Raw genomic sequence first — 10,431 nt, forward strand, 5'->3', positions numbered from 1 at the left:
AAGATCAGTGCATCAGTGTCGATCAACTCTTTTGCTTGACAGGTGGATGGCATGAAAAGAGGTTGAGTCATTAAAGTGCTTATTCTTAGTTCAAAGTCACTTTGTGAGAGGCAAGAAGCTTTGCTTACTTGAGAGGGGGACATATTCTGTTTTCTTTTTGTCTTTCTGCACATTGATACTTGTTCTGTCATAAGGTAAAGGGAAGATTTAAGCCAGCACAATCATATAAGGCATTGCATTCAAATGTGTCTTACTATTGTGAGATTTCCTCAGGTTTCCTGAATATGAAGAGATGCCATGATCTCCTTGGATCTGTGTATTGCTTATAGTGGGGAGCCCTGAACTGGACCCAGCATTCCAGCTGTGGCCTGATCAATGCTGCCTAGAGAGGAAGGATAATGTCCTTCAACCTCCAGCTTTCCTAATGCAGCCCAGGATACCACTCACCCTTTCCTCCAATGCATGTGCTTGGTTCATATTCAGCTTTATGTACACTAGGACCCCAGAACATTTTTTTCCAAGCCAAATTTGAAATATTGAAAGATTAGAGTTTTCAGCATTTAAAACTGTTTTTTTAAGTCCACATTTAGAACTACTGTCTAACAGTTAGTAAAAAACAGACACAAAGAACAATTCCATAAACCACGTGTGTATGTGACAGGCAGGAATTTAAAATGTTATAATTCAAGACACCTCAAACTATCTGAAACTATTTAGTGCAAGACCCTATCAGATCTAATTCTATCCTTCCCATTCCTAAACCATCATTCTGGAGAAAATTTTGCTTGGTACATGCAAAGATTAGTCTTCTTTCCAACTTAGGTGGACAATAGTTACCTGTTTACCCTTTTTGTGTGGCTCTAGTTTCCAGGTTATGACAACCTATAAAGACTTCAGATCTACATTTTAAGGGCAGAGACACTGGGATTATAGGCTGTGAGACCAAATTTCTTGTGTTCAGAGTTGAAAGAATGAGCTGGAAATGGTGGTGTGCAAGGAGGTTGAGGTCTGGGTCCTGATTTGAAAGCTGTCATAAGGAAGAAAGGGAACATACTGGAACAGGTAAACAATAGAGTCTGAGGAATTAAATTGCTGTAGTCTTTGGTTTATGTGGTGGTTGTGGGAAATATGTCTTCATTCACATATTTTGGTGGCATATGCAAAATGTTTTTAAAGCCCACAATCATTACATCAGCAGGGGAAGCTGAACAGAATTTCCCTTGTTGGACAGAACTAATGACAGTTTAGTACAGAGAGCAAAAGTCTGGAGTGATTGAAAATATAAACAAGGAAAAGAACTCTTTCTCCCCCACAGTAGGAAGCAGATGCTGTATCTGTAATAAGTAAGTAAATTACAGTCTTCGAAACTCTTCTAAAGCAGAGATGCATAATATCACGTTTTGTATAAAGAATAGCAAGCTCTTTTATCCCATCTCTGGAAATAAGAAAATTACTTCTAAATCAAACTATCCAATATTGCTCAAGAAATAATATGAAAATGTCCTACTGTTGCTCCTCAAGCATTCTTTGTTCTTTTATTTAATTGTCTTATCCACATAAAGGAACTTTAACAAGACAAGGCTGGTCCCTTTGGGAAATAAAAGATGATTGGGATGTTGTAAAATCAAGCCCAAAGAAATTCAAAAAGAGCAAATTAGTCAGAATAGAACAGCTACACTGCAGTACCAGTAACCTTTAGAACAAAAGTAACAGAGAATTATTTATTCAGACAAAACCCCAGTCTTAAGCAGTCTCAAACAATGTTGACATTGCTACCATCTATCTCTTTGTCACTAAGAAAAATCAGTACTTTCATTTAAAGGACTTAGAGTTTAGAAAGGACAAGAGTAGGGAATTATATCTCAGTAGAAATAATTGTGGAAAGCAATCTTTTCTTCAAGTTTAAAGGGGAAAAAATTGCCAAGGATTGTGAGTAGATAAGGGAAAGCCTTGATGCCCTTTTCTTGTTTATGGTTGATGTAAAACAGGATTTGAAATCATTGAACTTGGAGATTGTGAAGAAGCACAAGCGATAAAGGTAAAACTTGATAGAAATGGAGAACTAAAAATTCAAAGTATTAGAAATAAAGACACTATTTAAAGAAATACAGAAAATAAATTTATGTGAAGTTCTTTAAAGAAAACATGATCTGGGCAAACTCAGGGCCAAAAAAGCTTAAATAGATCCCCAGGAGAGCAATGAAGTAAACAGAAATAGAAGGGGAGAACAGAGGTCAAAGAGGAACTTGCTGTGAGGACACTGAAGGATGCTTTAGCATTGACTCTATGAAGCTGAAGGATCAACCCTGAACATTGGGCCAACAGCCTCCTTTTCCCCAATAGCTACATTGGAGGCTGCAAATAGCTTCTTGTCCCCTTAGCTGGAACATCCTACAAGACTAGTCCAGGACAACTGGGCTGGGGGAGCAAGTCCAGACTGCACTGCACACACGGGGCTTGACTGGCCAGGACACAAAAGTCCTTCAAGTTCTTTCCAGTGGAAATAAACAGTTAAAAGAAAAAGGGAAAAACAACTGATAGGTCAACGCTCAGAATAAGCCTTTGCTCATCCTTCTGCTGAACTGCCAAAAATCTGTAGGTGTGAGTTGCCTTTCCCTTTGGTCATCCAAGAAACCTGTAAAGGAGTAGTGAGTGGATATGGTGAGGGGCAGAGATCTTCTCCTGTCAGCATCCAAGGAGCCTGCTGTGATAGGTGTGCTGCCCATGGGTTTGTAGGGGTTTAATAAGATTCTTCTTTGGCAGAAAGGAGGGCTCTGGGGTGTTTACTGACTTTTGGTCTATGGTTCAGCATGACAGAAGAGAGAGGGAGACCTGTGCTGCTCTGCAGGTAAGGACAAGACACTGATCTGACTTTAGCTCTTAGAAATGTGTACTCTCACCTGCCTCTGGGTCTGAGAGCACACACCTTTTCTTGACAGAGAGGAATCATCTCCATTTATTCAAGCAGTCACTAGACTGCCACCGTTTTCATTCAATAAATTTTGTCTTTTTTAAGTATAAATTCCAAATATGTTCATATTCTAAGAAAAGCATCACTAATATTTCCTTATGATGCTGTTCCTGTTCAGGTTTATAGACAGAATGTAACTTTATTGAAATTTTAAAAACTTTAAGTTTTAAGTATCTTGACTCACTCACAAAGTTCAAAATCATTCACTAGGTACCAAAATAAATGGTGATGCTTTTAGAAGAAATTACCCTTTGCTGAAATAGGCTGTGAATGTCACAATTCTAACTGCTGACTGCATTCAGAATGTAAGATTTCTGGAAAATAAAATCTGCTATATGAATATCAGAATATTTGAAATTTTACCTCTGAGAGAGTATTTCCAAATCTGTGTATGATAGAATACTATGGGCTGATATTTAATGTCTATATGTACTTTATTTAAGTCAATGTTTCTACTTCTTACAACCATCACTCTTGTGTAGATTTTCTACTGCTAAACTGTAGTTGTAGCCTAACTGTCATAAATAATTTTGGTTTTGTTAAGTGCTAAGTAGATTTAGTACTGTACATATAGAGTAGGCTGAAGCATTCTTCCATCCCATATGCAACTGCTGTTCTCTAAATTGGTGAGATTACACAAGCCAATGAAGCCAAGGTTAAAACACGGGAGTTGTTTGTTCATGGTTATTTCAACATTTTCTACAGAATTTATTGATAGTCTTTGGCATAATTTTTAAATGACTCCTCAGCTCATGTACAATGTAAAAGTCCTTCTATTTCCCTATCCAGTTGTATAAATAGTGCAAAAACTTGGGAACAATCTGAGTTATGCAGAGGAAAGTTCAAGTGTACGAGAGGTCTCTGCTGCTAGCAGTAGAGACTCAGCACCATCACCTCTGACAGCTGACTTCAGGAATGTCAGGAGTATGTGGAATTTGGTTCACAGATGTTAACTGCCTGAGATACAGTAATTTCCCCATTTAGTGCTTAAGGCACACATTTTTATACCTATTGTCTAGATTTTCCCTAGAAATCTCAATTTGATTTTTTTTTTTTTTGGTCCTCAATTTAAGCCCTCCCAGGTGTAGAAAACATGGGATCTGTAGATGTAAAGTTTTGAAACAGGAGACCAGGCCTATGGGCAGTAGAAGGTAGCAGTTCAAAAATAAGTAAAGTTGAAAACCATGGTGTCCAAAGGGCTGTGTATCTAGAAAGGCTCATGTTCCCAAGACTTATCAAGCCTAATGAGCAAATAGAAAATGCATGTAGGTAGGTTGTACCACTAGCAAACTTGTACAGGCTTTTAGTAAATCTGAGTATTTTTTTAAACTATGATTCTTAATTCAAGACTTTTAGCCTATCTAGGACAAAAGGAGATGTTCAAGATAGGCACATTGACAAAATAATCACAGGTGAAAACTCTAACTGCTATAATATCACACCTGAGGGGGAAAAGAACAAGATCAAGCTGCTTCAAATGGTCACTGGGTTTAAAATCGTCTGCATTTGTGCACAGAGGAGGTGCCTGCTACCCTGCTCATGTTTGGAAGCCAAAACTGGGCATCCACAGATCATTTTCTTCCCTGCCCCAGGAAAAACCACCTCTTCTTGAAGCTGAGAAGAGCAGCCCTGTTATTCTCCTGGCTGCACACAGACTCCCTACAGGGGGTAGCCCACATGCAGCACTCACCAGATGATGTTGGTGTGTTCAGGTGTCCATCTGCCATTGTGACACAAGTGCCACTCACTGGACAGCCTTGGGTGCTCTTTCTGCAGGTGACATGGCTGGGTGTGGTACTGGCTCTCACACTGTGCTTCCCTGCACAGCACCCCTTCCCACACTGCATTGCCCCCAAGCCCCTTTCTGACAAACTCCAGCATAAGCACACATTGTAGAAAGCAGAACATTTTATTGAATAGGCACAACAAATTAGACTTAATGTGTGTAACTGCTTTGGGATATATGAGAAAAAAAGTGCAGTTCTCTTTAAAACAGATTTGTGGGGCTTTTCTCCTTTGGTTAAGTTGTTTTATTCCAGCTTTAAGCATTAGTCCTGTGTGAAGGTGGCTTCTTCATGCTTTTTCATAAGTTCTTTTGCAGGAAACATTATTCATGGTGCATTCCTGGAAAAAAAGATAATTCAATAAGCTTTTAACTCTTACTAAATGTTTGTTTGTCAGAAGGTAGAGATTTACTTATCTATCAGGAACCAGTTCAAGAAAAATTTTCATTCTCTGCCTCTAAAGACAATTGCTAAAAGAGTGGAACTCAGTTTTGAGAGCTTCAGCAACAGAAGACTGGAAAACAAGTACAGGACTGAATTAATTTTTCAAGAACTGCTCTACTACAACCCCCAGGAGATTTCTAATCTTTTCTTAAAAATCTCTAAAGAAGGCTCCTAGGACTTCTGTGGAGGCTGACTGAACCTTGGAGTTGGGCACTAACCGTTTTTTTCCTTCACCTTTTGCAGCTGTGGCTTGTCTTCTTCACACACGTGAGCACAACACATGCACACACAGAGAGCTTTCAGACTTGCAGCTGCTAGTGTCAGCCTCTGCATGTTAGGCTCTGTCCTCATCTATTTTTCAGTTAGATCAAACTCTGTTTTGTTCAAGTTTTCTTAATAAGTTGTTATTAAAAATGATTTCTATTTCTTCTCTGGTCTCTATCCAAAGACATTTAAATATTGAATTTATGGACACGTTATTTTTCCCTAGGGGAGGGCAGAATTCTTCAGGAATTTTGTATATGTGTACGGTTTTTCAACATGTAGGAATCTCAGCTGCCTTTTATGAACATAGATTTAGTCGTGTCCCAGATTCTTCAAAGTATGTTTTCTAAAACTGTAGAGCAGAGCTGGGAAGCCCCAGACTGTAGGTGGGCCTTACTGGCACCAAGTCAAGCACAATAGTCTCTGACCAGATAAAACCAACCAACAGAGCCTGGACACGTTTCCCTGCTCTAACATCATCTTATTTACACAGTTGTTGGTGATGCATAGCAGGATTCCCACAGATGGTTCTAAGCCTCTGCTGAAGATGAACAGGAGTATTCTGCATCAGCCTAGTTTGGATGTATTTAATGTGGGCTTTTGCTAATGCTGTATTGTCCAGAATTTAGAGATTCTGATATTTATAGGTTTCCCTTGTAGGGATGTTGGGTTTGTCTTCCTACATTTTCTCAATCATGTCTTGCTATGCAGAACAGCCACATCCATACCATTCCATAAGTTTAACAGCTTTTCAGTTTTAACCTACACTCTAGACTCAATCAGAGAGACTTCTCACCAAGTGCACAGAGCCCTTTCTCTCCCTGTGTTTGAATCCAAAGTCATACAGCAGCTAAACATGAATTCTGAACACTGAATTCAGCGATGAAGTAACAAAAATTAACTTACCACCACCAGATTCCCATCCACCACTTTTCTCTTTATGATAGTCTCTTTTCCGTCCCACTTCTGCACCTGCTTCAGCACACCGTTGTCTAGGGTAATGACATTCTACCAAAGTAAAAAAAATACAAAATGTGGCTGTTTCATCAAGGTACTCTGGTCTCAGAAGAAGACTCTTCCAGGTCCAAACAGCACTAAGCACAAGCACTAAGCACTAAGCACATAAGAGTCTTACCTGCAGAGGCAGCATTTCTGCACTGGATGTCAAAATCACAACTCTGCCCATCAGTTTTGAGAGATGTATTTGCAAAATGCCATTTGAGGACTCACCTTTGTTTTTCTGTCATCTGCTGTGGTCTCATCAAACTCTTCACCCAGCTTGAAAGAGACCTCTGTATTTTTGAAGGTACTTTCTGTTTTGATGGTTATCACATCACCATTGATGCTGATAGTTACATTAGGCTTGGCCACACCAGCCATCTTCCTGGTAGCAAACCCCACACCTATAAATAAGATAAGATATTATGAAATTTTTATCTTTTCTCAATCTTTTTGTCTTATAAGTTGGAAAAAAAACCCTCAGTGCTTTCTCCCCTATTGCTTTCACAGTGTTATAGGGCTATAGACCAAGCTGGGTGGGTGGATGTAAGGAAATTCTCTATCCTGTCATTGTCAACATAGTAAAAGCAATATTTTGAAGACTGAGATTATATGAATGCGAGATATTTACACATAGAGCTGTCCAGAAGAACTTTCGTAGCCAGTACTCTAACTTGTATGCTAATTGTATCTAAATGTAAATAAGCAGGAATATATGTCAGTATCTGAGCCACAAAAGCAACAAAACAAACAAACAAGGAAAAAAAAGCAAGCTTTTTCTATTTACAAGTGGGTAAGTTGAATATAAGGAAATGATTAAGAAATAGCTGGCAATGTTTATATCCTGAGTAAAATCTGGAGTAAAGATTAAGAGTGCAAGAGTCTCACTCATTGGAAGCTGTCAGGATAAGTCACAGTAAGTATTTTACCCCAAACTGCAAATAATCCCCCCAGCTTTTTAGCATGTACTAATTGTATCACTGCAAGTCACCCCCTGCTTCCTCTACACTAACGGAATGTTGAAACCTTTTAAATCCCAATTTTAATTATAAGTGAGAAGTCTACACCTTTAGAGAAAAGTGTTAGACACCAAATCTTGCAAGTATCTGCACGAATCTATGCAATTGTCAATTAATATTCACTGCAGGCAGCTACAGAGTTTCATTCAGTATAATAACCATGGCAACTAACTGGTGTCCTAATCCAGTAGCATTTTAATGTTGTTTAAGTGTGTTGTTCAGAGACATAAGGAAATTTGCTGCTTTCTAGCATCACACTGATTTGCATGTCCAAGGATAAAAGCTAATTCACACAAAATAATGCAGTGATGTGTTTTACTTCCATTTATAACACTACTAATAAGGCATGCATAGACTTGGCTTACCTGAAATCCTTCCCATCAATCACAGTTTTTCTGCTTTATAGGAATTTAATACCATTTATTGAAACAGATTAATTCTCCAGTTAAGGACTATCTGATCAAAATAGCAAATGAACCCCCCCTTGATAAACAGCACAGCCAGAAAAAGCAAGTAAAGTTCAAAATTGGCATTCCTTCCCTGTTCCAGATACAAGAAGTTGAAATAACATTTCTCACCCAGTTCTTTCATATAGTCCTCAAAGTTTTCACTAGAAAGGAGCTTCCAGGTGCCCACAAACTGGTCGCACATTTTGTCAGGCTAGAAGGTTGTCTTCCACAGGTTCAAACAGAAATGCAGGACAGGAGGGTATAATGAGCTCCAGGAGAAGAGTACTTATCTTTAAAAAGGAGCTGTGGCCACATGATGCTCTGGGATGACCAATGAAGAGGGAGTCCCTGTGACCAGAGTTTTTCTTCCTCCCCTACCCCTCCTCTGCCAGTGGGTCATAGTGCTATTATTCATATGCCTTACTAGCACAAAGATCACTGCCTTGTTTTTATTTAATTATTTTTGTTATTCAAGAACACTCTACCTTAAAGGCAAATAATTAAAGCAAATTACCTTTCAGAATAAAAAGGTAGGCTCAAGCTTAACCCACAAAAATTAATGTTCTCTCCCCTACTCTTTCATTTTAGTCCACTATATCAAATGGACACAGCTCAGTTCCTAGACTTTCAGATCCAAAAAGCTAATTGGGATAATTGCAGGTTTTCAGTACCACTGCAATCAGAAATTTCCACTGGAGAAATATAGAACTACAGGAAGAAGTGGATTTGGAGCACAAAGAGAGAATGCTGGGGTTATAGAAGGCTAAGGCAATAAAATTGCTCCCTTGATTGGGATCTGCTTGTCCTTGCACCACCTGAATCAATTTAACAAAAGGTCTGTAATATGCTTTTATGTAATGGAGAGGGGATATGGGGTTCTGTGAGAAGAAAAGTAACAAAACAGAGGTTTTCTGTCCCTTTTACTCCCATGCTTTCAGAAGAATTATGTCTCAATGACTAGCATTTTGAGTAGTTATGGCATAAAGCTAGGCCCTAATATTGACCTACTAAAGGTCCCTGGACACTTCATTTCTTTTCTGTTTGTGCTGTTCAGGCAATAATTTGAGGCAAGTTGTGCACAGGCCTGACATAATGAGTCCATCTTGACTGATCCTCTAAGCCCTGTCATACTTCAGTTCACAAAAAAACTATCAGAAAGCAGTCAAGCAAGTTCTTAGACCTTCCTTTGTCTGTAATGTGCTATTGCAATGGCAAAAAGCAGCTAATAAGTGCATAGTCCAGCCTCTGCAATTCTCTCTATGTGGATTTCCAGGAATTGCTCTGCTGGTTGCTAGGCATCGATATTGTGGACCACATATTTTTCTACTTGTTGTCTTCGTAAGTAACAATGCTATAGAAGAGTTATTTATATAGGATTGCAAGATCATAGGGGGTTTTGTAGGGGAAGGAAAGTGAGGGGGTCTCTAGTGCATCCTTCCATTTAGGCAGGGTCACCTCTGAGCCCACATCAGGCTGTTTAGAGCTGTGTCCTTTTGTGGATCAGAAAACTCTCGGGATGGAGCCAGCACAGTTTCCCCAGGAAACACACACCCCTGCTCAGCTGTCCCAAAGGGGAAAGGGTCTCCTTATCTTCTCTCTGGACCTCTCTACTTTCAGCTTGGGTTCACAATTTCACATCCCCCCCCCCCCCCCCCCCCCTATTCACCACCAGGTTCCAACTCCTTGGTTACTTTCCCACGGGTGTTGAGGGTTGTTTGTAAGCACTCCCAAAGCTGAGCCAGGATGAACCACTTCAGTCTCACAGCCTCTTCTCACAGGGCAAGTGCTCCAGACTCCTGAGGATCCTGTGGGTGCTCTGCTGAACTCACCTTAAAACTGGATGCAGTACTCTGGATGCATCCTAATGATGGCTGAGATGAGGGGCAGAATCACTTCCATCAGCTCCTGGCTGTACTTCTGAATGTACAGCACAGGATATTTTTGACCTTTTCTGCTGCCAGGTCTTAGCTCGCTGCTCACCCAGATCCTGAGGGCCATTTCTGCAGAGCTTCTCCCTAGGCAGTGTGTCCCCAGCCTGGATTGCTCTGAGAGCTGGGAATGTTTGTACATGTACTGTTAGTTACCCACTTGTGCCTTTAAGATGTCAGTCTATGGGGACTAGAATAGTTAATCTTAGATTTGGCCTATTCTTTTAAAATTATTTTGCATATTTACTGACTTTAGCCTAATCTCAAAATAAATAAAACTGCATTCTAATTGTAAAGCATCTGGCACCTTTTCTGGTTGGTTTTTGCAGTGTCACATGCTCAAGTGTTCTTTAAAAGGAAATTCCGAGGTCACTCAAGTTTGTGTCATTATCTTGAGGTATTTTTACTTCAGATTATTGGCTTGAGAAACTCTGTATTGTGTGTGAGCAGATGGTAGGAACATGAAAACTCAAATCCAGCATTTAAATAATGAGAACTGAAAGTACTAGCTGAGGATTGTTTCAGTGGCCCAGATAGAAAGGCTGTGGTGTGGATGAAATCAGTTCCTATTTG

General features: G+C 39.7%; 1 protein-coding gene across 1 annotated transcript; it reads right to left on the minus strand.

Moving 5' to 3' along the window:
- Positions 1–4,861: 4,861 nt before the first annotated feature.
- Positions 4,862–8,267, minus strand: LOC310915565 (fatty acid-binding protein, adipocyte). Its single transcript, XM_083872531.1, has 4 exons — positions 8,060–8,267; positions 6,694–6,866; positions 6,370–6,471; positions 4,862–5,095 (listed from the first exon to the last, which is right to left on the minus strand). Exons 1-4 carry the CDS (start codon positions 8,130–8,132, stop codon positions 5,045–5,047), a joined length of 399 nt encoding a protein of 132 aa, XP_083728657.1. The 5' UTR covers positions 8,133–8,267; the 3' UTR covers positions 4,862–5,044.
- Positions 8,268–10,431: the final 2,164 nt, after the last annotated feature.

The sequence above is a fragment of the Zosterops lateralis genome, assembly GCF_965231275.1.
Source record: "Zosterops lateralis genome assembly, chromosome: 1".
Lineage (NCBI taxonomy): Eukaryota > Metazoa > Chordata > Aves > Passeriformes > Zosteropidae > Zosterops > Zosterops lateralis.

Coding starts and splice junctions, on each gene's coding strand:
- LOC310915565 (XM_083872531.1), bottom strand. CDS start 8,132: ATGTGCGACCAGTTTGTGGGCACCTGGAAGCTCCTTTCTAGTGAAAAC. Junction 6,867..8,059: donor GGACTATATGAAAGAACTGG/GTGAGAAATGTT, acceptor TCTTATTTATAG/GTGTGGGGTTTGCTACCAGG. Junction 6,472..6,693: donor CAGATGACAGAAAAACAAAG/GTGAGTCCTCAA, acceptor TTACTTTGGTAG/AATGTCATTACCCTAGACAA.